Source organism: Heteronotia binoei, chromosome 12, assembly GCF_032191835.1.
Source record: "Heteronotia binoei isolate CCM8104 ecotype False Entrance Well chromosome 12, APGP_CSIRO_Hbin_v1, whole genome shotgun sequence".
In the NCBI taxonomy this organism is placed as follows: Eukaryota; Metazoa; Chordata; class Lepidosauria; order Squamata; family Gekkonidae; genus Heteronotia; species Heteronotia binoei.
In genome coordinates, this window is record NC_083234.1 from 73,006,790 (window position 1) to 73,033,898 (window position 27,109).

General features: G+C 47.3%; 1 protein-coding gene across 1 annotated transcript; it reads right to left on the reverse strand.

Moving 5' to 3' along the window:
• Window positions 1-23,422, reverse strand: GTF3C5 (general transcription factor IIIC subunit 5). Its single transcript, XM_060251656.1, has 11 exons — window positions 23,195-23,422; window positions 21,243-21,459; window positions 18,236-18,434; window positions 14,341-14,536; window positions 13,582-13,686; window positions 10,693-10,807; window positions 9,140-9,220; window positions 7,511-7,608; window positions 6,437-6,519; window positions 2,765-2,907; window positions 1-924 (listed from the first exon to the last, which is right to left on the reverse strand). The coding sequence occupies exons 1-11, from the start codon at window positions 23,336-23,338 to the stop codon at window positions 767-769; spliced, it is 1,539 nt and encodes a 512-aa protein (XP_060107639.1). The 5' UTR covers window positions 23,339-23,422; the 3' UTR covers window positions 1-766.
• Between the last annotated feature and the right edge of the window lie 3,687 nt (window positions 23,423-27,109).

A 27,109-nucleotide genomic window follows, 5' to 3' on the forward strand; every position in this document is an offset into this window, starting at 1 on the left:
TTTAAATTCCTTGTCAACATTTTAATCGCCTCCTAGAAGCTGCAGCTAAAGACACGGGACAAAACACTTTGAACATGCATGTATAAAAGAATGTAACTGCCCTTGGACAAAATGTTTTTGGAGGCTCAGTCTTTTTTAAGAGGAAAAGGCAACATCGAGACAAGAGCAGGTTTTAGAAAGCTCGGTTTGTTTCGAAAAGCAGGGGAGGCACTAGGACCATCGGGAGCCCCCGTTACACGAACCCGAAGCCCCCTTTCTTTAATCAACTCTGTTCCTGAAGTCCGCACAGCAAGAGTGCTAACATGTGCTTCTCTCGCCGGTGTTCAGCGATCCAGAAGGCCGACGTTAGTGTGACAGACACAGCAGCTGCCTCAGGAGCACATCTGAAAGGGTCAGCGTTGGAATCAAATGTCCTCATCCCCTGGTTGGTCCAAGGCAACAGCAGGCTGAGACGCAGCGGAGAGGCACGCGGAAGAAAGCAGGCTGCAGGCCGCTGAAGATGACGCACACTTGCAAAGAAACAGGGAAAAAGCAAGGCCCAGGGGGGACACGAAGACGCCCAGGCTCAGGGGCCGATTCCAGCGACTCCACACTGGCCAATTCAGCTTTGGACAAACCTCAATATTCATCAGAGATGGAAAGAGGCGGATCGGCATATGTCAGATCAGGCCTGCTGATGGAGTGAGTTCGCTGGCAAAGTGCTGGGATCAGGGAAGCCAAAGCCCTCCCCCCCAGCAAGAGGTCGGCAACGTCAGTTCTGGAGGAATCACACGTAATCCAGAATCTCTGTTTCCATTTCATTTTCGCTCCCGTCGGAGGGCTTGAATTCTTCCTCCTCCTCCTCCTCTTCCTCCTCCTCCTCCCCGGATTCAAAGGTGAGCTGCTCTTTGCCCTCTTCAGCGTTTGACACAGTGGTGAAGAGAGCTGAAACAGAGCGGGGGAAAGGACTGAATGCTGATCAGGGGAGGTCTCCAACACATGCAGGGCGAGAGCTACCGGGGCCTGTTGTGCTGGTCTAAGACCGTTTTCAAAGCTTGCACCTTACTGAGGCCTGCCGTCCTACTGCGTCACTCGTTCAGTCATGAAGAGACCCCAAAGCTACAGCCTGTTAAGTTGCTAGCAGGTTTCTCTTACTCAAGGGTCCCCCCCGCAACCTTTTTGGAGCCTGTCGGGCACCTTTGGAATCCTGACACAGGGCGAAATGGCACAGCCCTAAAAGGGCCGAGAATGCTTTGGACATTCTGGAAAGGCTATGCCAAGTCTCAGAAGCATTTCGGGAGAAAAACAGAATTAGTGCCTGCAGCATGACAGCCCTCCCCCTCTGCTAGATGAAGAAGAAAAAGATATTGGGTTTATATCCCACCCTATACTCTGAATCTCAGAGTGGTCACAATCTCCTTTACCTTCCCCCCCCCCCGCCCCACAACAGACACCCTGTGAGGTGGGTGGGGCTGAGAGAGCTCTCACAGCAGCTGCCCTTTCAAGGACAACCTCTGCCAGAGCTATGGCTGACCCAAGGCCATTCCAGCAGCTGCAAGTGGAGGAGTGGGGAATCAAACCTGGTTCTCCCAGATAAGAGTCCGCACACTTAACCACTACACCAAACAAAGAAGTAGAAGTAGAAGAGACATTTATACCCACTCTTCTCTACCTTCAGGAGTCTCAGGGCAGCTCACAGTCGCCTTCCCTTCCCGCAACAGGCACTTTGGGGGGTAGGTGGCGCTGAGAGAGCTCTGAGAGAATTGTGACTGACCCCAGGTCACCCGGCAGGCTGCATGTGGAGGAGGAGTTGGGGAATCAAACCTGGTTCTCCCAGATTACAGCCCACCGCTCTTAACCATTACATCACACTGGATCTCACACCAGGTGCTGCACCAGTCTGCCATTTCCCCACCACTGCCTTAATCTGCTTCCTAAAAACTCCAGACTGGCAGAGGGGGAGGTACACAGACCATTACAGCATACATCTAATTTATTAAGCATCTACAGGCAGAAGACAGCTAGAAAGAAGCAGTTCCTGCTCATGGTCTTTCGGTCTAAAGAGATATGAAGAAGACCGCAGATTTATACCCCACCCTTCTCTCTGAATTCGAGTCTCAGAGCGGCTCACAATCTCCTTTATCTTCTTCCTTCACAATAGACACCCTGTGAGGTGGGTGGGGCTGAGAGAGCTCTCCCAGAAGCTGTCCTTTCAAGGAAAACCCCTGCAAGAGCTATGGCTGACTTAAGGCCATTCCAGCAGCTGCAAGTGGAGGAGTGGGGAATCAAACCCAGTTCTCCCAGATAAGAGTCTTCACGCTACACTAAACTGGCTCTCCTAATTCAGAGAAGGAGGAGGAGAAGACAACAGTAGATTTATATCCCACCCTGATCTCTGAATCAGAGCCTCAGAGTGGCTTACAAACCTCCTTTCCCTTCCCCTCCCCACAACAGACACCCTGTGAGGTAGGTGGGGCTGAGAGAGCTCTCCCAGAACTGCTCTTGAAAGGAACAGCTCTATGAGAACTTGTGGCTGACCCAAAGCCATTCCAGCAGCTGCAAGTGGAGGAGGGGGGAATCAAACCCGGTTCTCCCAGATAAGAGTCCACACACTTAACTGCTACACCAAACTGGACAGGAGGACAGGGCAGAGGGGAAAGACCAGAGCAACCTTCTCAGCATCTCTTGAAGAGGTCCCTGGACAGGAGGAGGCTTCTGTCTGACAGTGAGTATTCCAGCAAGGGAGACACAGAAAAGGAAGGCAAGCGCCAGAAGACAGCCTTACCTGGCCTTTTGGAACGGATGATCTGCTTGATCATGAGAGACATGGTATCCCTCAGGTCGTCAGTGGTCTTGGGAAAGCACCATCCATCCCGCTCCGTGCACACTGCCTCCGTACCGTCGTTCCTGTGGATGATCTTCTGCAAGCTGAAGAGAGACCAACCTCAGGCTCAGCCCCTGCCCAGGCAAAGAGAACTGAACCACCCAAGGTGGTGCTCCAAAAGGTTGGCCTTGCCCTGGAGCAGGCTGAAGGAAAGGGCTCGGAGTTGAAAAAACCCAGACTCGTGAACCTGACGCTGCCTTCTACTGAGTCAGACCCTGGGCCCGTCAAGGTCTGTATTATCTACTCAAGACTGCCAGTGGTTCTCCAGGGTCCCAGGCAGGGGTCTTTCTCATCCCCTATTGCCTGACCCAGTTTTAAACTGGGGGTGACAAGGATCGAACCTGGGACTTTCTGCATGCAAAGCAGAGGCTCTGCCACTGAGCCATGGCCTCCCATAGGTCGATGTGCCAAGCCAGCAGCGTGACCCTTATGTCCAGAGTGCCTCTTGAATATATTTTCTGACGGTCTGTAATCTTCTGGACCCTGCTTTGCTTGCTATCAGCTTCTTCTTGTACACTATGGCCTGTCGTGTCTGCACTGTCAAGCATGATATTTCTGAAGTTTAATTTACAGTTGCGCTCTCCCCTTTCTCTCCCCCTTTCCCTAGTCTCTCTCTGAATAAAGGTTCCTTTTCTCTTTCTGAATAAAGATTCGTTTTCAAAGCTCCCCACCTGTGGATCTTCAAGGATGCAGTAGGGGCCAATCATCTTCACAAGGCAAAGTAGAAGCACCTCCCTCGTATTCCCATACATAACCGCAAGCTAGGAATGTGTGGGAAGTGGGGGATGTTACGGTACCCAATGGTTAGCAGATAGCACGCTTGGAACTCTGAAGTTTTTCACATCTGTATGTTACGTTTTGGGACTATCTGAACTGTGCCTTTGATGCAGCCTTGAAGATGCCACGCTGTGTTTCAAACTGTATCACTTCCAAGGTATCTTACCTTGGACAAGTATGGGATTATCAATAAAATGAGTCTTTTAATTAAACAATAGCTCATTTATTCGAAATACCGATGCTTGACATGCACTGTATGAAGTATCTATTTCAGCCCTGGGAACAGGGAATGCACCGGCTCCAAGGCCACCTGCTGTTATCTAACTCCCAGAGACTTTCATTTCTTTTTTCATACTTAAAATTTTTATTAATTTTTCTAAAAAAATATCCACATTAAACAAAATAAAGAACAAAAAATAAATACATAAAACAATTCTAATAAGAGCACTCTTACAGTCTTCTATTAATTAATAGTTTTGCATTTACAATTCATATTTCAAATATACTATCTTTCGCTATACTATATTATATATATAAAAAAGCTTCAAAGATACGAGACGTTTATGTACTTATTGGAATACACTTTTCAAATTCGACTTCTAAGTTGACGTAATTAAAAAAATGGGAACCAGTTTTCAATAAAATTGTTTTCTTTCTGCGGTAAGTCATTTACCCTTATCTGTATGGCTAGTTTATCTAATGCCGCTGTTTCCCATACTTTAGACATCCATTGTTGTTTTGTAGGAGACGCCTCTCGCTTCCAATGTTGAGCTATCAGAAGTTTAGCTGCCGTGAGTAATAGAGTTGCCAATTCTTTTTTTACTGGAGAAAGTTTTAAATTTGGCCAGTAATTCAAAAGGATTGATTCTGGGGGTAAAAGGAATATTGCCCTCTACAATGTTGTCTACAATTTGTTGAGTCTCTTTCCAAAAATTAATTTTCGGGCACAGCCACCAACAGTGCAAAAAAAGACCCTTCCTGTTTCATTTCCATTTCTTCGTGCTTAGGAGGGCTTGGAATGCCAACAGAGGGGAGCAATTGGTAGGTTTTGGCGCTTAGTGTCCTGAATGTATAACGGATGGGCCCAAACGTACACCTATGAGGGCTGAGGCCCTGCACCTGAGTTCCAGCAAGAGCCACCTTGCACTATAACTGTCTAGCTCAGGGGTGTTGAACTCTTTTTCTTATGAGGGCTGGATCTTGTAGGGCTGGGCCACGTGTGTCATAAAATGTAATGCCAGGTAGCGGGAGGCATAAACTTTATAAAGGACACGGAAAAACACAAAGATTTTTTTAAAACAAAAACAAAATCAAACATGCTTAAAAAATTAGAACTCTTGCAATATTTTGTTCAACAGTCTCTGATAACTGAAGGAGGCAAGAGAGAGGGAGAAGGAAGCAGCCTTGCTTGCAGGCCTGATAGGAGCCCTCTGGGGGCCCTGATTCGGCTGCTGGGCCACACATTTGACGCTCTTGGTCTCGCTTATTCAATAAACCAGGGGTGGCCAAGGGTAGTTCTCCAGATGGTTTTTTTGCCTACAACTCCCATCAACCCCAGCCAGCATGGCCAATGGCTGGGGCTGATGGGAGCTGTAGGCAAAAAAAAAAAAACACCTGGAGAGCTACCCTTGGCCACCCCTGCAAAACTACCTTTATTCAACTATGAAGGAGTACTGATTGGCAAAGGTTGTACAGTACTTGACACATTAATTCGTTGGCTCCAGGCTTAAAAGCTTCCAGGGCTCCCTTAGACTGGATTTCCCAGGGTTCAGCGAGGAAATTGAACGAAACCTCCCCCCACCCAAGCAGTAACTGGAAAAAACAGTACAGCCAACCCTAAAACTGAATTAGAGGCAAAACCAGGTTTGCAACTACCACTGGGAAGCAGTGGCCAAAATCATGACTCCCAGGCACGTACGTTGGTGCAATGCATGTATTGAAAAACAGGTGCCTGTCATAGTAACCCTTTCAGGTGTACGCTTATATGTGTGAAGGGGAAACATGAGAGTTCAGAGCAGGAGGGGAGAGTGAAGAAGAAGAAGAAGATATTGGATTTATATCCCGCCCTCCACTCCGAAGAGTCACAATCTCCTTTACCTCCCTCTCCCACAACAGACACCCTGTGAGGTGGGTGGAGCTGAGAGAGCACTTGCAGCAGCTGCCCTTTCAAGGACAACTCTTACAAGAGCTATGGCTGACCCAAGGCCATTCCAGCAGCTGCAAGTGGAGGAGTGGGGAATCAAACCCGGTTCTCCCAGATAAGAGTCCGCACACTTAACCACTACACCAAACTGGCTCCCCCCACTGGGTGGGGGGGAATGGAAGAATGCCAGCCTCTTGTTAAGGGGCCAGCAAAAAGGTAAAGGTAACCCCCCTGTACAAGCACCGAGTCATTACCAACCCATGGGGTGATGTCACATCACAACGTTTTCACGGCAGACTTTTGACAGGGTGGTTTGCCATTGCCTTCCCCAGTCATTTACACTTTCCCCTCAGCAAGCTGGGGACTCATTTGACCAACTTCGGAAGAGTAGAAGGCTGAGTCAACTCGGAGCCGGCTACCCGAACTCAGCTTCCCCTGGGATCGAACTCAGGTCATGAGCAGAGCTAAGGGGCCAGCAGCTGATGCCGAAATCCCCCCTCCCACTGCAGACCCCCAACTATTCCCATTTCTGAGGTTCTGCTGAACTCCTCCCCACTCACAACAGATTTTCAGAAACTGCATCAGTGGTCTGTATCAGCAATGGACAGACAGACAAACCCAGCAGATCCCAGGATCAGGACGGCACTACGTACCATTCCACGTTCAAGTCACAGAGCTGATAGAACATCTGTCGATAGGGAGGCAAGGATCCTTCTCGGAAGATGTAAATCGAATCCTAAGGTGGAGGGGAGGGGGTGGGTGAGAAAAAAACAGTTGAGGGGTTCCAGATGAGTGGACTTGTTAGTGCGTAGCAGCAAAATAAGACAGCAGCCCAGTGAAATCTTAAAGACAAACACGACTTAAACCAGCACGGGGATTGAGGATTCCCAGGTTGTGTTTCATCCCAGTGGCTCTACTACTAGAGAAGTGTTTGGCTCAGTGTGGTGGAGGAACTGGTTGGGAAGGGGCTTGTCCATCACTACAGCCTCCCTATTCACTTTTGGCAGGGTCATCTAGTTCAACCCCCCGCACAATGTAGGAAACTCTCCCCCCACATACATCCCCAGTGACCCCTGCTCCATGCCTAGAAGAGGGCAAAAACCTCCAAGATCCCTTGCCAAATTGGTCTGGAGAAAAACTTCCGACTGACCCCGAAGTGGCAATCAGCATCTCTCCGGGCACGTTAGAAAGAGCCACAAGAACTAAGCACTGATTCAGTCTTTCCTGCCCTCCTTCTCATGATCTGCCTAATTCGCAAAATCAGCATCGCTTTCAGATGGCCAACTAGCCTCTCTTGAAGAACCTCCAAGGAAGCAGAGCCCACCGCCTCCCGAGGAAGCCTGTTCCACCACCGAGGAACTGCTCCGTCAGGAAGTTCTTCTTAATGTTTAGCCAGAAACTCTTTTTGATTTAATTCAACCCGTTGGTTCCAGTCTGACCTTCTAGGGGAACAAAAAACAATTGTGCACCATCCTTCCTTTCCACATCACCGGCTCCAAGCCTGCCCGAGTTTCCTAATTTCAGTGGTCAAAGTAAGGAAGCAGAGAGATTCTGCAGACTAGTCGCTAAGCACATCTATCAAACAACTCCTATCAAACAACTTCAAAGCACCTGGTCAGCCTACAAGTCAGAAAAGGGCATCAGCCGCCCAGAGCTGAGTTCTCCTCCCACAGCATCAGGCTGAGAACGAGTGAAGCCAGAACCTGCACGCAGTAAGCCAGACTGACCTTCAGTTTGTACTTGCTAAAAGCTGGCTTTCTTGGGCTGGGGGTCCCAGATGTGCTCAGTCCTTGCTTTAGGTCTTGGATGCCGACCGTGTGACTTGCTGAAAAAAAGATGGGAGAACGGACCCAAATGGTGTTAGGGCAGCAAGGACTCGGTGCCAGGCAATGTCTTCCCTCCCCTTTCCGTTGGTGTTTGGGAAAGGAACATCTGATGTTCTTAGAGATCCTCCAGCACAGTCAGCATCATGAATACATGGTCAACAGCAAACAAAGCTGAGATGGCAAATTTTCCCCAAAGGACAACTTGAACATATGAAGCCTCCTTATACTGAATCAGACCTTCAGTCCATCAAAGTCAGTCTTGTCTACTCAGACCGGCAGCAGCTCTCCAGTGTCTCAAGCTGAGGTTTTTCATACCTACTTGTCTGGACCCTTTTTTCGTTGGAGACGTCGGGGATTGAACCTGGGACCTTCTGCTTACCAAGCAGATGCTCTACCACTGAGCCACCATCCCTCCCCAGAACATATGAAGCTGCCTTATGCTGAATCATACCCTGGGTCCATCAAAGTCAGTCTTGTATACTCAGACCGGCAGCAGCTCTCCAGAGTCTCAAGCTGAGGTTTTTCATACCTACTTGTCTGGACCCTTTTTAGTTGGAGATGCCGGGGATTGAACCTGGGACCTTCTGCTTACCAAGCAGATGCTCTACCACTGAGTCACCATTTCTCCCCTTAGACATATGAGCATATGAAGCTGCCTTATACTGAATCAGACCCTGGGTTTATCGAAGTCAGTATTGTCTACTCAGACTGGCAGCAGCTCTCCAGTCCAGAGTCTCAAGCTGAGGTTTTTCCACGTCTACTTGCCTGGACCCTTTTTAGTTGGAGATGCCAGGGGTTGAACCTGGGACCAAGAGAGAGAGAAGGAAGTAGATGACAGTTAATTGCTTGTGGGCCTGATAGAAGCCCTCCGGGGGCCTGATCCAGCCCTCAGGCTGTATGTTTGACACCACTGCCTTAAAATATTTCATTTGTTCCAAAACAGAAAATTATAGAAATTATAGGAAATTATAGGAATTTCCCCCCAAAACCCACTCCCTACTCCAATTTTTCCAACAGAAAAATTGGGGGGGGGGGTTCCCTCAAAACAAACAGTCCACACATTTTTTAATAATCTTTTTTGGAGAGCCAGTTTGGTGTATTAGTTAAGTGTGCGGACTCTTATCTGGGAGAACCGGGTTTGATTCCCTCCTCCTCCACTTGCAGCTGCTGGAATAGCCTTGGGTCAGCCATAGCTCTCATAGGAGTTGTCCTTGAAAAGGCAGCTTCTGTGAGAGCCCTCTCAGCCCCACTGACCTCACAGGGTGTCTGTCATAGGGGAGGAAGGTAGAGGAGATTGTGACCGCTCTGAGAATCTGAGATTCAGAGTATACGGCGGGATATAAATCCAGTATCTTCTTCTTTTTCCATCTCCACCCCAGGTCTTCAAATACCTCTGCTCATCTCATTCAGAGCCTGCCATGCGGCCCGTTAATGGCTACCAGGTCTCAGTATTCACATTTCTCGCAACAGCCCACAGCAGCGGACACCCCACTCTTCCCCCCACCCTTGCCTCACACTCGCAGAGCACACCTGGCTTTTTCACAGTGATGGGCAGGCTGTAGTTGTACGTGCTGCGTTTCGCTTTCACCGGCATGTCATTTGGAGCATACCCTACGGGAGGAAACAGACATTTTCAATCAGGAAGAGCACCTGCAGGCGATGACGTTTTGCTGACTTGTTAATGAGAGAGATCAGGAAATCCAAGGGCTCCGGATACAAACTGCAGTGTCATAAGAGTGGGTTTCAAATGGCATTCAGAAAAAGCTTAGGCGTCAGAGCAGTGAGATGCTTCCCTGGAAGACAGCTTTGGCAGTCTGTCATGATCCTGGGCCTAGTGAGGCCTGCAGGCCCCAGGGAAGCCTGCTTAGGAGTTGCTGGGAAGAGCCTACATTTCCCAGGATCCCTCCTGTCCCTCTGATTGGGTTGCCAGGTTTTGGAAGGAAACTGGCCCAGAGAGGGGTGAGGCCTGGGAGGAGAAGATAAAAGGACCAAGCCCAGGAAGGGGGTGTTCTTTTCCTAGGAGGTAGAGCTGAGAAAGAGCTGCTGCCAGGAAGAGTCCCTTGCCCTGTGAGGAAGGGTGAGTAGGCCCAGGTCTAACTGACAGTTTAGGGACAGTAAGTTCAGACGCATTAAGCCATTTGGTTATTTTTCCCTTCACCCCTTTTACTGTTTTATGCATTTTGTTTGCTATATTGCACTGACCTTTTAAATAAACCATTTCCCCCCCCCATTGTTCACTCTGCCTGGTCCTCACGCCTATTATTTGGCCTAAGCTAAGGGAGGCCTGGAAGGGCTTGGGAGGGGACTCTGGACCTTCTCAAGGGAGACCCTTAACCCAAAGTGGTGGCAGCAATTGGTAAGACCCCTCTGAGTCGTGACACGGTCTTCTCGGCTTCCCTTGCCAGACGCTGCCGCAGGGGATGTTGGGTGTCTCTTGACGATGCAGCAACAGAATCCCCTTCCCAGAATCCTCTGCAACATGCAAGGGTGCAGTGGCACACAGGTCAGATTGGGGTTCCTAACCAGACAGGGATGTGGAAAGAGTGCCCTGAGGCCACAACGTTTGAACACCACTGCATTCTACAAGAGATTTGTTTGCAAGACTCTTCACCCCACAAGTAACTGGGATGAGATCTGCAGCTGAAGGGAGATGGGGAATGAAGTGGATCGTTTGTTGATGCTCAGATGCTAGGCTACGATTGTGAAACCAGTTTGTGCAGATTTTGATTCCAAGCTGGAAAGCCAACTATAGGCAGCCCTGTGGCACCCTAGAGACTAACAGCATTTATTCCTGCACAAGCTTTTGTGAGTCAGAGTTCACTGCATCTGAACTGCCTATCGGGCAGGTATAACACTATCAATCATTCACTCTTTATTTCAGTCAAAGACCAGAACAGCAATAAAGGAAGACAACACTATCATCAATAACCACATCTTTTCACACTTGCTTTCACAACAACCAATACTCCAAACTTGCTATTTTTTTTAAACAAATGCTTGTGATTCTGCCGGCTATCTCACGATTCATAAGATAATGACCAATAAAGTGGGGCAGCCCCATGGCTGTTGGTTTCCATATTTACCATATTTCATTCCACAGCGAATTCTGAAGTCCAGGACCTGGTAGATCTTTGCCTCTGGATGTTTTCTGGGATCATAACCAAAGCGAACCCACAGGCTTCTCCAGGGCCCTGTTAACTAAAGGAGCAAACGAAACAGCAAACGTAATATGCTGTTACAAGAAAGAGCAGGGAAGTCATTTTCTAATTCAGGGTGAAAGAGCCTGCTGAGACAGACCACTCCAAAACTGGCATTCTCAGCCCCAGACCAAAGACATCTTTCAACTACACTTGTTTGACCCACCACTGCAAAAACCTAGTTGTCTAGCTAATGATGACATCCAGCATTTATGCAGCACTCTGAAGACTCTGAAGCACTTCAACATACCCTTGCCATAGATCCCGCAACAGTCCTGCGTCATAGGCCAGAATCATCCCAATTGCAGACGGGCAACCTTAACAAATTGCCTTTGGCTCTAGGAACCAGCCCCAAAATCTAGGAGCTGGACTCCTTTTTCAGCCTTCAGGGTTTTGCAATTTAAGGACCACACCATTTAACTGTATTTTGGAGCCAGCTCAGTATGCAACTGATTAAGAAATGAATTCATCCACCACCAGTAAATGGTGTAGAGTTAACATATAAACAATGATATGTTTACAAACAATTATATGTTTAGGGAGGGACGGTGGCTCAGTGGTAGAGCATCTGCTTGGTAAGCAGAAGGTCCCAGGTTCAATCCCCGGCATCTCCAACTAAAAAGGGTCCAGGCAAGTAAGCGTGAAAAACCTCAGCTTGAGACCCTAGAGAGCCGCTGCCATTCTGAGTAGACAAGACTGACTTGGATGGACCGAGAGTCTGATTTAATAGAAGGCAGCTTCATATGTTCACATATATATATATGACCAACAAAGTTTTATGGGGAGGAATGGTGCCTCAGTGGTAGAGCATCAGCTTGGTAAGCAGAAGGTCCCAGGTTCAATCCCCGGCATCTCCAACTAAAAAGGGTCCAGGCAGGCAGGCATGAAAAACCTCAGCTTGAGACCCTGGAGAGCCGCTGCCAGTCTGAGTAGACAAGACTGACTTTGATGGACCGAGAGTCTGATTTAGTAGAAGGCAGCTTCATATGTTCACATATATATATGACCAACAAAGTTTTATGGGGAGGAATGGTGCCTCAGTGGTAGCTTGGTAAGCGGAAGGTCCCAGGTTCAATACTGGCATCCCCAACTAAAAACGGTCCAGGCAAGTAAGCGTGAAAAACCTCAGCTTGAAATGCTGGAAAGCCACTGCCAGTCTGAGTAGACAAAACTGACTTGGATGGACTGAGAGTCTGATTTAGTAGAAGGCAGCTTCATATGCTTACATATATATATGACCGACAAAGTTTTATGGGGAGGAATAGTGCCTCAGTGGTAGAGCATCTGCTTGGTAAGCAGAAGGTCCCAGGTTCAATCCCTGGCATCTCCAACTAAAAAGGGTCCAGGCAGGCAGGCATGAAAAACCTCAGCTTGAGACCCTGGAGAGCCGCTGCCAGTCTGAGTAGACAATACTGACTTTGATGGACTGAGGGTCTGATTCAGTAGAAGGCAGTTTCCTATGTTCATGAAAAGAACTGTGTGCGTGCATTGTTACGTCTTATCACTAAACATATTCTGATACGAAATAACACCTTTTGAAGTACTACTGAGGATTATTGAGAGACACAACAGTAAAAACCACTACTGAAAGTGCTTGGTGCCACGTTGAAATTTTTAGGTGCCTTGCCATCCTGGCACCTGGAAATTTGTCAAGCCCTGAGACAGGTGCTGGGGCCAAGAAAGGCTTGCTTAAGGCTGCTTCGGGATTTTGTAGCCAAGGAGACATCTGAACCACAGAGTTGCCAGGTCTTAACTGCTGGCAGCCTCCCTTCCTTCTGGCACTGGAAAGAGGCTGCAGCCCTCTTTCCAACTGGGCATGACGAGTTGCTGGAGTTCTTGACGGCGATACGCCCTTGCTGAGAAGAGGGAATGAGCAATGAGCTGTGCTTTACAGTCAGCAGGGTGGCACAGCCTGAGAGTCAGACCAGAATCTAAGAGACCCAGGTTTAGATTCCCACTCTGCCATGGAAGCTTGCTGAGTGCCCCTGGGCCAGTTATACTCTCAACTTAGCCTACCTCACAGGGTTGGTGTTGAGAGGATAATAGGGAAATGAGGAGAAGAGCGCCCAGCTGCTTTGGGCCCCTTGTGGGGAGAAAGGCCAGAGATAAATGAAATTTTTAAATAATGTACAAAGAAATGTCTCTTGATATTCTTGCCCCTTTGGTCTCCTATCATTGCCCCGCCCCCCTTTTTACTTCTGCATAATGAGACAAAATATGCAAAGCTTTACTTCTGTTATACATTCCAAGAAAGAAGCTTTCCTTGGGATAACTGATATCACTTATATCCAAGAATGAAAATGAAATGCTTGGACAGCAGCAAAAATGGCAAGTGCACAACCCCGGAAAAACAAAAGTGCAGTTTTCAGTGTCAGCCAATAAGAAGACGACGACAGGAAGTTAATCCAACCAGGCACATTCAGATGGACAGCTGCATTGGCTTGAAGCAACGGAATAAAGTTTGAGTCCAGTGGCACCTTTTTAAGAAAACTTATTATGCCCAGAATAAAACTTCGTTGGTCTTAAAGGTACCACTGGACTCACATTTTGTTTGAAGCAGACAGAGTTTGTGCGCTACAGCGCTTACATCTTTTTTGAAGAAGCCTTATTTGAAAGATTTCTTTCTTTTTAGATTTCCCCTCAACGGCCAGATTTCTGGAAGAATTTCTGATCGCTGCCTCGACCATGGGATGTCCTACGATTAACCAGTTAAAAAAAAAAAAAAGCACCGTCAATAAAAAAAATGAACCGCCACTGTGCCAAAACACAACTCACCATGTAGTACGCCAAGTAGGGCAGGAGAAACTTCAGTTTGTCCGGATGAATGCTAATATTGGCCTTCACGGCATTGCGAGACCAGATAGGACGGACCTCAAAGAGCTAAAATGAAATACAAGAATGCAAAAAGGGACAGATCTTCCCCAACCCGTGCAAACCCTCCTCGTTAGCCATCACACCGAGATGCCACTTTAAAAGCTGCAAGAAAGCCATGTTTAAGAGGGGACGGAGGGGCCACCTCGCTGGGTCCTAACAACCAACTGCAATTCAGATGAACCAGCAGCTTGTTACAGTGCGTTCTAATGCTTTAGTGCAATACAGCGTTATAATGCTAAAGCACAACAGCGACTATTGCCGTTCCAAAAAAAGCCCTCCGACTTGGCACGACAGGAGGGGGAAAGGCAGCCGACGGAGGAAAGTGCACACACAATGCTCATATGGACACCTGGTTGCCAAAGCACATGCCTCTGCGGTCACCACGGCAATATCAGGGAAACAAAGAACCCTCACGGTGCAGGTGCAGCCTACACCTTGTTATTTTCTCTCCCTTTCTGTAGGCTTAGGCCCAGTCTGCCCCTTACACAGTAGTACACCCAGGGCTCCTGCCAACCATACTTTTCACACCAAGAGTCACAGGCAACCCAAGCTCTCAGATGAATATATCCCCATGACGCGGGTGCAAGACAAACGTTCCAAACGTTCCAAAATGGGAATGCACATAAAGAATATGGAAAGAACCCTTCAGGGTCCACCTACTTTTCTCAGTTCTTCTTCTGCTTTGTGATCGAGGGCGTTGCTGCAAACTCTCTTCCAGGTCTGCTCAGCTGCATCGAGTGGTTTTGCAGGGATCTCTTCATCCTCGAAGGTGACAAAGACAGCGTTGTGGGGCCGACGGGCCCGGCTGAGTCCTATCAGGTTCTCGCTGGACAATGGGGGGTTATGATATCCTTCCCTAAGGATCAAGGGAGAGGGAGATGGCAAATCCAATTTCATTTAACAGTTAGCCGCGTTTTGCAATGCAGTTTACTTCAGGGTCCGTACAAACGTCAAAGGTTTTAACAAACTGTATCTATAAAATGGTTTCCTTCCTCTTAGCAGTAGCAGAGAATGAATAGGAAAGTTGTGCTTCAGAGAATCATTATCTGCATTAACCACATTTCTTTCCCTTTCAGGGGGAAACGCATGAACTTGAATGGATTTCTGTGCAATTTGGAAGCGGGCTGGATGAATTTGGAAAGGTTCTGAGGAACACATATGAGTCAGGGAAGTTCACCTGCCAATTAACAAGCTGATGCTATTTATTTTATGCTGGGCGACAATTTTAATTTTTGCCGTTAAGTCACAGCTGACCTTTGGCGACCCCGAAGGGTTTTCGATCTCGGCGGAAGCTGGGTTCAGGTAGCCGGCTCAAGGTTGACTCAGCCATCCATCCTTCTGAGGTCGGTAAAAGTGTCCCCAGCTTGCTGGGGGGGGGGAGTGTAGATGACTGGGGAAGGCAATGGCAAACCACCCCGTAAAAAGTCTGCTGTGAAAACGTTATGAAAGCGACATCACCCCAGAGTCGGAAACGACTGGTGCTTGCACACGGGACTACCTTGACCTTTTAAAACCTTTTTACACCAGTAAGGAGAGACCCTGGATGCCGTCGGTGGTCTCCCGTCCATGTACTGATCAGGACGAACCCCGCTTAGCTTCTGAGATCTGACAAGATCAGGTTTACCTGGGCTCTCCAGGTCTAATTATTTTTGCTTAATTTTTAAAAGAAAAACAATGGTTTATTTGAGGAGGTGGGTGGCTAGATCACATTGTTATTAATGTGGCAGAGAAATAAAGTCATTGTTTTTTTGGGTTTTTTTTTAAAGATGAAACATGAAGAATGGAAAAGGTGGGGAAAAGGTTTTTCACTTCAAAGAGAGACAAAAGCAGGACTGGTGCGAAACAAAAAGGATTCCCCATCCGACTCCATCCATTTCCTATATGCTGCTCCTATATACCCAACTCCTGCTGACTCAAACATTTCAAGTGATTATTGTCGCATCCTTTCATCTTCTATTCTGAAGGGCAGCAGAGACTTTTTGGGCAAAGCCAGGCGATTTTATTTTTCTTTTGAAATGTTGCAAGACCCACTTATTTGGACTCACATTTGGAACTCAAGGTTAAGTCAGGAAAAGTGGAACAATTTCACTGGATCGGGGCAAAAACAGATGTGACGTTCAACACAAACTTCCAAACTTCTCCCCTTTCTTCCTGCAACGTTCAGGGACCTCTACTACCGATGTTATCATGTTGCACATTTCTTTACATACAAACACACAGACACCCATGTAACTAACTGACTCTGGTAGGGGCAGGAAAAAACCTATGGAAAGTTTGCCTTGCATGTTTCAGGAAAAGATGCTGAGAATTCAAGATTCTGAGAGTCCGTGTGGCACAGGCAAAGTAGAAACTACCAAACATACTCTGCTTGGGTGTAGTCTCTATAAAGGAATACGAGCCAAATTTATTCAACCTCTACTGGTGAAATTTATGGGTCTTCTGGACTCTGATTAAGGAATATACTTTTGGCAGACTCTAACTCTCAAGTGACACTCGCTTGCTCCATATTTTTGGCTGTAGCCTTTAGAATTTGCGAAGATTACGCAAAGGCATGATATATATGTCCCTTAGGTTTTGCATTCTTCTTCCCGCCCCCCTCAAGAATGCTATAAGTTCCCTTCCTCCCTTAAATACCTCCTTCTTAATACAATACTCCCATACAGGGCTTTTTTTGTAGCAGGAACTCCTTTGCATGTTAGGCCACATACCCAATGTAGCTAATCCTCCTGGAGTTTATAGGGCTCTTAGTACAGGGCCTACTGTAAACTCTTGGAGGACTGGCTATATCAGGGTGTGGCCTAATATGCAAAGGAGTTCCTGCTACAAAAAAAGCCCTGCTCCCATACAAACGGCTGTGTGCTTTCTGTATTTCACGTAAATCAGTTTGTTTTGATCTGTGGCCATGGGCCGTAACAATTGACTGACTACACAGGGGGCAGCAGCTGTGTCAAGCTTAATCCAGTTCCGCCCTGACCCTCTTTTATTGATTTTTATTTTGTTCTCCTTCCTGAGCCTGTGGGATGAGATCTAACCACGAAACAAGAAGGAGCTCGTTAACATTTCTCAAGGGAAAAGTCACTTTTCCAAGAGAAAATGCAGGATTCCCAAGAAACCAGAAGAGGTAGAAGAGCATATATAAAGGAGATTGCCTGAACGGCAGCTGGATGATAATTTACCTCCTTTTTTAGCTCAAACGAAGGTCAATGGTGGTAAAAACTGAAGGTGCTGCGGTGGGAGCCATTGCAGGTGTTACCTTGACTAAGTGAAAAGCAACCGAGATTATGCAGCGGGGTCTCCTGTGGTCAATGTCAGCTCAGAGATAAGGTGGCGTTTGTGCCAGATACAGGCAACTACCCACATCCCGGAATTTGCGTGATGGGACAGGAGCAGCTGCATGCAAGGTGGGCATAACGCCCTTTGAAGAGGAGTGCATCGTTCCCTTTGCACCTTGTTTTCCTCCCACTGCGTACCCAAAACAAAGAGGAGTTAGGACACAACAAAGGGAGACAGAAGCAATGGATAAGCTCGCTACTCAAATATATGTAGCAGTAGTTTCTGCGAGGAAGAATAATGTTTTGGGATAAATGCTTTTCTTTCTCTGACTATGTAAACAAGGAGGTGTTGTGTCAAATTGCCTTCTTTTTCTGCTAACTCTGCTGAACTATTCTGTAAAGCTTGTGATATTGTGTTGAAGCTGTCGCTTACAATGTATTATGATTTCAAAGTGCAACGGGGGTATGTTAGTAACCCTTCACTGTGTAATGATAATTGCTTTATGGTTCTGTAGTTGTTATCAAAAATTTTAAAAAATAATTTTGTATGGTTTTGTTTTGTATTTGTTATGAATTTAAAAAAAAAACACAGTATCAAAAGCAGTGTATATTCTGAAATACCTAAGGAAGATAAAAGATTCTGAGACTGTTGCTACAGGCACTCAGAGCATTCATTCCAGTGGGAAAATGCAGGTAACCACATGGGGAAAGTATTTGCTCCCTTTTAAACACATGAACATATAGAAGTTGAACATATGAACATATGAAGCTGCCTTCTACTGAATCAGACCTTCCGTCCATCAGTCAGTCTTGTCTACTCAGACTGGCAGCGGCTCTCCAGGGTTTCAAGCTGAGGTTTTTCACGCCTATTTGCCTGGACCCTTTTGAGTTGGAGATGCCGGGGATTGAACCTGGGACCTCCTGCTTACCAAGCCGATGCTCTACCACTGAGCCACAGTCCCTCCCCAAACATATGCTAAAGTGCTGAAAGACAGACAAACTCGGCTGATTTGACAATAGTCTATAGCTGGTGTTCTCCACTCCTAGCATGGAAGGCTGAGTCAACCTTCAGTCAGCTACCTGAACCCAGCTTCCGCTGGGATTTGAACTCAGGTTGTGAGCAAAGCTTGAACTGCAGCTTACCACTCCACCACGGGGCTACTTAAGCATACCATTATATTTATACTCTATTTGTTCCCAGTGAGATACTTTTTTTTTTCCTGCCTCCTGTCCAAAGCATATCCTTAAGGCTACTTTGCTCTCACTGCAAGAGAGCCACTGACCTATGCCTTATTTCCGGCCGGTAGTAATAATCCGCAGGAGTGTCCAAGCGTGAGAAAATGGGTGGAGGGATGTAGAGCGGCAGGTCGTTCATGAAGAACTCCTCTTTCTCCGGCTTGAGCATCAACACTTTGTCATACATGGAAGTGTGCTTGCCCTCAGGTCCAGAGTGCATTGCCAAATACTGGAAATCAGACATCCCTGTATGTGGGAAGGAAAGGGAGGATGAGAAGAAGACATTGGATTTATATCCCGCCCTCCACTCCAAAGAGTCTCAGAGCGGCTCACAATCTCCTTTACCTTCCTCCCCCCACAACAGACACCCTGTGAGGTAAATGAAGATATTGGATTTATATCTCGCCCTCCACTCCGAAGAGTCTCAGAGCGGCTCACAATCTCCTTTACCTCCCCCCACCACAACAGACACCCTGTGAGGTAAATGAAGATATTGGATTTATATCTCGCCCTCCACTCCGAAGAGTCTCAGAGTGGCTCACAATCTCCTTTACCTTCCTCCCCCCACAACAGACACCCTGTGAGGTAGATGAAGGTATTGGATTTATATCCCGCCCTCCACTCCGAATAGTCTCAGAGCGGCTCACAATCTCCTTTACCTTCCTCCCCCACAACAGATACCCTGTGAGGTAGATGAAGATATTGGATTTATATCCCACCCTCCATCCGAAGAGTCTCAGAGTGGCTCACAATCTCTTTTATCTTCCTCCCCCACAACAGACACCCTGTGAGTTGGTTGCGGCTGGAGAGGGCTCTCACAGCAGCTGCCCTTTCAAGGACAACTCCTGCCAGAGCTATGGCTAACCCAAGGCCGTTCCAGCAGGTGCAAGTGGAGGAGTGGGGAATCAAACCTGGTTCTCCCAGATAAGAGTCCACACAAGAAGATATTGGATTTATATCCCACCCTCCACTCTGAATCTCAGAGTGGCTCACAATCTCTTTTATCTTCCTCCCCCACAACAGACACCCTGTGAGGCAGGTGGGGCTGAGAGGGCTCTCACAGCAGCTGCCCTTTCAAGGACAACTGCTGTGATTGCTATGGCTAACCCAAGGCCGTTCCAGCAGGTACAAGCGGAGGAGTGGGGAATCAAACCTGGTTCTCCCAGATAAGAGTCCGCGCACTTAACCGCTACACCAAACTGGCTCTGCACCCCAAGATGGACAGGTTTGCCACACAATGTCAGCTCTGGGACTCTCTTCAATATAAGCAGATCTCGCTTAGTTCAAAAAGGTTAATTTTATTGAGGCAGGTAACAATAGCATGAAAGTTCTGGGTCAGATCTGGCTCTCCTGGGGTTGACCAGATCTTTATACCCTTTCAGGGCCATTAGGGAGCCTGCCAATTGTATCAGTAAAAAGCCCGCAAAAAAAAGGAGATAAGGTGGCCTTGAGATGTAGTTTCCCTCACAGGGCAGAGCAGTTACTTAAAACAGGTTCATCAGCACTACCCCCCAGAGTTCCCAGAGCCAGAGTACAATAATATCAAAGCATATGTAGTACAGTACACAGCAGTAGAAAATGGCAAACGCCCTTGACATAAGGGCCCTGCGGGACCTCTCCCAATTCTGCAGGGCCTGCAAAACCAAACTCTTTCGACAGGCCTACAACAACTACGGGGGATGAGGCTGCAACTGCTATGCTGCTGAGCAATACTATCTGCAAGTCCGCTAACAGAGTAACAGAAGAACTGGGATATCTATATAAACCGCCTGGTTAACAAAATCTTTTTCCTAGCACCAAACGTTTGGTTTTTTAAATTGTCTATATATGTTTTTTTATCTTTTTACCACTAATTTTAAAATGTTTTATTATGGCTGTTAGTCTCCCAGGGTCCGCTTGCCGAGTGGGTGCCACAAAAATCCAAAGTCAGTAAAATAAACAAACAGACTAAACAAGAGAAGGGAGCCTCTTGCACTGCACCACCTAGGTGGTGCCACAAATTGAGGAACACAGTCAATTTGTGCAAGATTAGATACACAGTGGAGTACTTAATGCTCACAATATGCCCCGCCAAGCAATGTGAATGCGTATGGCAACATGACCCAAAAGATGGCATTTATTTATTTACTGCACTTATGCCCCCATGTTTTTCTCCAATAGGAAACAAATGGGGCTTACAGCATTCTCCCCCTCTCCATTTTGTCCACACCAACAACTCCGCAAGATAGGCTAGACTGAGAGCATACGACTGGCTTGTGGTCATCCCGTGAGCTTCCACGGCAGAGTGGGGATTTGAACCCGAGTCTCCCAGATCCCAGTCCAACACTCTAACCATTACGCCATGCTGGCTTCCCAGAACTGCAGTTTCAACCCAGTGGGCAGCTGGACTCAAGTTTCCCTCCCATGTTCCCAGCTGAGTTTGCCCAACTTTTGCCACCTGCTTTCCCTGCTATCCTTTTTTCAGCAGAGACTTGGGGGGGGGGGCGGGGAGAAGAGACACAAGGAGAATGGATGGAGGAAGCAAAGGCTACCTCTTCGCTCCCTTCTTTCAGACATCTGTGCCTTCATTGCCCTGCCCTTCCCTGCCCGCCCACCCCCCAGCCGCTGTTTCCTTCCTCTCACTTCATTCTAAACTTCCCGGGGCTTGGGCTATCTAGGAAAACAGATGTGACCATTATTTAGAAGAGCAGAGAGGTAATCACAGGCAGGTCATGCTGTGCATGTCACCTTCCTGGAGGTATGTGCCTAGGCACTGTAGCCTCAGCCTGATCCAGAAAGAGGTTCTGAGAATATTTCAAGACAGTTTTTAAAAAATGAATGACTTTTAATGAGCTGTTGTCACGTAGCAAATGCACATTGTACCATATTTGCATGTTTTAGGGCAGAACTGGGGCATCATAGTTGGGAAAGGCCTTATTCTGCGATTCCAGAGAGCACTGACCATCAGTGGAGACCATCCTAGACTAGATGAGCCAAAAATCTGACTGAGACACATGCAGCTTCACAAGTTCACACAGGCCCCCTGCAGCAGACAGGTCACACCACAATTATTACCTTGAAACTTATAGACGGTGTTGACAATCCCGAGAATCTCTACTTCAAACTGGACGTCTTGCTCAGACTCTCCGGCTTCTGTCCGCTTCCTCCTAGTGGTCCTTCTCACTTTAAGCAGCATGGAAGACGTAGGGAAGCGGTTGGCGCACACGGGGTGGCAGTAGGGGTCCTTGGGGCGGAAGTAGAGCTCAAGCCTTCTGTTAGGGTCAGCGTAGACCTAAAGGGAATGTTCATTACTCATGAGTAACAATGGCTAGATCCAATCTGCAACAGGCACCCTCCCTTCCATACTTACCTCCACCTCCCACAAAGGACAACAATTTAATGCGAACTATACCATTGGGACTTCCCTGAAAATATATATAAGCAGTAAGCTGCCAGCTACCCTTGAGCCTTGGAAAGAGTTGTAATTCAGCAACAGAGACTCTGCCTGGCATGCAGAAGGTCCATGTTCAAATCCCGGCATCTCCAGGTAAAAGGACAAGACAGAAAGTAATATGAAAGACCTCTGCCTGAGACTCCAGAGACCCATTGTAACTTAAGTCTAAGTAGACTATATTGTAACCTGCAAGTCTAAGTAGATTATACTGACTTTGATGAGCCAAGGTTCTAATAATTAATTCTCATATGGCCAGGAGGTGCTACGATTGTCTGGCAGCCGGAGGTCAGAATCACAGTATCATAGAGGGACCTCCAGAATCATCTAGTCCAACCCTGTGCACAATGCAGGAAAACCGCAAGTACCTCCCCCTGCCCTCCTTCTCATGATCTGCCTAATTCACAGAATCAGCACTGCTGTCAAACGGCCATCTAACCTCTGGTCTCCAGAGTCCTCACCATCTTTGTTGCCCTTCTCTGGACATGTTCATGTTCATGTCTATATTCTTCTTAAATTGCAGAGCCCAAGACCGAACACAGTGCTCTAGGTGAGGTCTAACCAGAGCACAGTAAAGCAATACCATAACTATACTTCTGTTGATACAGCCCAAAACTGCATCTGCCTTTTTAGCTACTGCACTATATTGCTGACTTATATTCAGTGTATGGTCCACTAAGGCCCCTAGATCCTTTTCGCACAAACAAGTCTCCCCCCTCTTATAATTAGGCATTTGATTTTTTCCCACCTAAATGGAGAACTTCATATTTATCCTTGTTAAAATTCATTTTATTTGTTTTAGTCCAGTTTACCAATTTGCCAAGATCATCCTGCTATCTTGACTCTGTCTCCTACTGTATTTGCAACCCCTCCCAATTTAGTATCATCTGCAAATATAATAAGCGTCCCCTCTATTCCTTCATCCAAATCATTTATAAAGAAATTAAACAAAACAGGTCCCAGGAAAGATCCTTGAGGCATCCAAGAGGTTGAAGAACCATTCACAAGCATTTTTGGGGTGCGATATGTCAACTAGTTACAGATTCACCTAAAGACAAGCAAGTGGGATTCCCACAACTCTTCCTTTTACACACAAACAGGGAAACATGAGAAATAAAGGTTATGACAGGCAGCTGTGTTGGTGTGCAGCAGCCCTTAAAGATCAGCAAAAATAAACTTTCCAGAGCCAAGAAGAAAACAGTAGATTTATATCCTGCCCTTCTCTCTGAATCAGAGAGGCATTTAAAAGGCACGTGGTCCCTTTCAATGTGATGGCCGGAACTCCCTTTGGAGTTCAATGATGCTTGTCACACCCTTACTCCTGGATCCACCCCCAAAGTCCCCAGATATTTCTTGAATTGGACTTGGCAACCCTACAGTTTTCACTTCATAGCATTAACGAGGCTGGGATGGAAAGAGCTCCCCTGAGCATGTGCCAAGTATAACTCCTTCTCTTCTCGCCCCCTCCACAAGCACAATAGCTGAGACACGAGGGGAGGGGATTCCAAAGACCCAGCCCCTCTTCATTGGGGAGGAAAGCCCGATAAGGAGCAGAACCAGGGGGCCCTGTCCTCACCCGAGAGACTCCCTCTTCGCCCCCCAGAGTCTGCAGCATCTTGTCCTCGTTCCGCACCACGCCGGGATACTCGACGCACACCAACCGCTTGTCGCGCACCAATTGGGGAGTCGCAGCCCCCGCGCCCGGCTTGCCCCCCGCCATTTTGCTCCTGTAGAAAAACGCCGCGGTCCGACTCTTCAAACGCCCCCTCTTCCCACGCAACAACCCGACCGCAGCTTCTAAAGTTCCGGGGAATAAGAGTTCCTACGCGAGGGACACACCTCCTGTAACTCTCCTGCCGGATAAGATGAAACAATTATACTGGTGTTTATCCGGGCTCGCAAAGGGCTCTGGGAGTTGTGGTGTTTCAGCTCCTTGTAGCTTTAGGACACTAAGCTTGCAGAAGAAGGCAAATAATTTAGAAGGGACTATTGAATAATGTAAACTATGCATGCAAGAGGATCTGAGAATTCTCTCACTGGTAGGGTTGCCAAATCCAATGCAAGAAATATCTGGGGACTTTGGGGGTGGAGCCAGGAGACATTAGGGGTGGAGCCAAGATAAAGGCTGTGACAGGCATAATTTAACTCCGAAGGGAGTTCTGGCTATCACATTTAAAGGGACTGCACACCTTTTAAATGCCTTCCCTCCATTGGAAATAATGAAGGGGTACTTTTGGGGGGGGCTCATAGAATTGGACCTCCTGGTCCAATCTTTTTGAAACTTGGAGGGTGTTTTGGGGAGAGGCACTAGGTGCTATACTGAAATTTTGGTAACTCTACCCCAAAAAACAGCCCCCCCCCCCCAGAGCTCCAGATACCCGCAGATCAATTCTCCATGATTTTCTATGGGAATAAATCTCCATAGGGAATAATAGAGTTCCCAACAGACATTTCCCTCCCCTTCCCCCGCTTTCTGACTACCCTGCAGCGGGGGGAAGGTCTCCAAACAGGGGGATGCCCTACCCCCACCTGGGGATTGGCAACCCTAGGGACAGGGGTGGATAAGTTAGTGAGGGTGAGTGGGTTAGTGGGGGTGGAGGAGGGAAAGGAAAGGAAAGGAAAGGAAGAGGGGTTGATGAAAGTAGAGGAAGAAAGGGAAAGAAGAGGAGAAAGAGTAGTGGGGAAGAGGAAGCAACAAACAGCAGAGATGCAGGAAGTAACTGATGAGGAGACATAATGTGATAAGAGGAAATACTAGCCACTCTTTGTTAAACTTTTGATGTTGCATCCCAGGAGTCCCAACGTGTGTTGCTAGGATACTTTTGTGTGCAGAATGAGGAGAAAAATCTTGGCGGCTAAAACGTGGCAGAGAGGATTTCATTTAAAAAACTACATTTCAAAATCTAGCACGGACACAGGCTTTCTGAATCGAGTTGTGTGTCATCCTTATCAATCCAATTGGGATATGCTGGAGAGAGTAAGCTGTTACACAACCGAATCGAAGAAATTAGATGATGATTGCACTGGGAAGACGGGATCGGAACAATTTTTGACTGCAGAAGCGTGACCATTAGAGCCCTGAGAGCATTTTCTACTTCTACTGTTGGTATTCCCCCCTCCAATTACAATGGCAAGAGATTTTCTTCCGCTGCCAGTACCAAGGTCCAGAAGAGCCATTTATGTTAGCAATTTTAGTGGGAAGATACCAAGGCATACCATTTCCTGATAGGTGATGTACGTGTGGCTCAGAAGGCCCAGGGTTTCTTCCGTAGAAAAAGCCCAGCAGGGACTCATTTGCATAATGGGCCACACCACCTGACACCGAGCCAGCCAGAATTGCATTCCTGTGCGTTCCTGCTTAACACACACACACACCCCGCTATGGCCCATATACTATTTGATTGTCCTGTATTTTCAGATTTCAGATCAGGCTTAATTTCCCCATTATTTGCAGCTGGTTTTGATTCCCCAGTACAGCCTATTTCTTCACTATTTGGAGACGTAGAAGATCAAATTACTGAACAGACAGTCAGCAACAGTTATAGCACAGAGTATTTAAAGAACCATCTGGCCGCTTTGTTTTCCCTGATTGTGTGCTTCTGTTAATGACAAGGGTCAAAAGAATTGTAATTGGATTTGGACTGCACTGGACCTGTTCTTGAATATCCTGCATGAGAATGAAACTCTCTTGAGAGTCATTTTGGCGTAGTGGTGAAGTGTGCAGACTCTTATCTGAGAGAACCAGGTTTGATTCCCCACTCCTCCACATGCACCTGCTGGAATGGTCAGCCATAGCTCTGGCAGAGGTTCTCCTTGAAAGGGCAGCTGCTGTGAGAGCCCTCTCAGCCCCACCTACCTCACAGGGTGTCTGTTGCGGGGGCGGGGGATAAAGGAGATTGTAAGCCACTCTAAGTCTCTGATTCAGAGAAAAAGGCGGAGTATAAATCTGCACTCTCCTTCTTCTTCGAATTCTGTCATTGACAAAATAAAAAACCTATGATTATAGATATGAGTGATGGTGAGATTTAATATTAAATGACACCACATAAATACAAACATTTGACACTCTCTACAATTAAGATGTTTAATATATTAAGAAAAATATATAAAGTTTTCTTTTTATTGACAAAGTAAAGGAAATGGTCATAGAAGCTATAACTGAAAAAGCTATATGAAAATATACAACATTAACCTAGCTAAAGGAACAATATCAAGCAGTGTTAATGAATATGGAATGTGTTTTTGCAATTTTTAACAAAAATACAAAAAAAATTGTGTAAAAAAAAAGAAAGATGAAAACTTCACACACACATATATGCAGAGTTAATAAAATACACTGCAGGGGCCCACCAAGAGTACCTCAGCCTGCTACTAAGAGCATTTTGACGTGACATCAAAATACCAGCGGCAGCCATGAAGACCCCATCAAGTCTAGTTTGGACTGAGATTTCATAGAGACGTTAGGGATAGCCAAACTTCACAGAGATCTCCATCTCCTTCTGCCGCTCCTCAAAATAATGGACCCGCCCCAAAGAAGTCCATTTTGCTGCCTCCTCCCTCTGTTTCTGAGCTAGCCTTTTCATCATCTCCCTTCCGGGGCGTTGTTCTTCAGTGATGGGGGTGGAGACTTCCAGATCCCTGGGGGGAGGTCTCCAGTTTCGGAAGGCGGCCTGAAAGGGTAGGACTGGTGGACAGGGATAACAGCGAAGACCCAGGCCATGATCTCTGGGGAGCGTCTGTGGGCAGAATCTGGGTATTGTCTTCATCGGCTCCCTGGGCTGGCTGTGGATCGGCCTCTGGTTCGGTGGCCTCGAAATGCCCTGCCCCGAGTGAAGAGTTGGTGGTCTCATAGCAACACTACTGGGGTGGCTCCTCTTTAATGATGTCAGCTGAGGCTTCTCTCTGGGAACTGGCTGTGGCACCAGCACAGGGATATGGGATGGCTTTGCCAATGAGGAGGGCGGTGGTTTCGGCAGTGGCTTGGGGACTGGTGGCTGGGCTTTGCTCACTGTGGTGGCCGATGGGTTTTGCAGTGGTTTGGGGACTGGTTTAGCCAGAGCTTTTGAATCAGGCCTTGCACATGTAGAGGCTGGCTTCACGGGAAAGGTGGAAGAAGTCCTTGAGGGAGCCTTTGGAGCAGCCGTGGTGGAAATGCTGTTTTTCCCCAGGGGATGGAAGACCTTCACAGACTCCATCATCCGCCAAGCCAGATTGCTCTTGGGCACAGGTTGTAAACGCTCTGTGCTTGCTTTGGCCTGCATCTTATTTCTTGCAGTCGGTCGTCTAGGTGCCTGTGCCTTCTTAGGCTGCGTGTTTTTCTTGTCCGTTGGCAGGTCTTTTGATTTTGAGCCACTCTCTTTGATGTCTAGAGTCTTCTCCTTCGTTCTTAACATTTGGGGATCTAGTAGATGGATTTTTATTTTGGGCTGTGCAGGTGAAGTTGGATCGTCCATTTTTCTCTTCCTCCATCGTTTCTTTGGGGGAAGTTTCT

Coding starts and splice junctions, on each gene's coding strand:
- GTF3C5 (XM_060251656.1), bottom strand. CDS start 23,338: ATGGCGGGGGGCAAGCCGGGCGCGGGGGCTGCGACTCCCCAATTGGTG. Junction 21,460..23,194: donor GCGAAGAGGGAGTCTCTCGG/GTGAGGACAGGG, acceptor CATTCCCTTTAG/GTCTACGCTGACCCTAACAG. Junction 18,435..21,242: donor CACCGTCTATAAGTTTCAAG/GTAATAATTGTG, acceptor TCCCACATACAG/GGATGTCTGATTTCCAGTAT.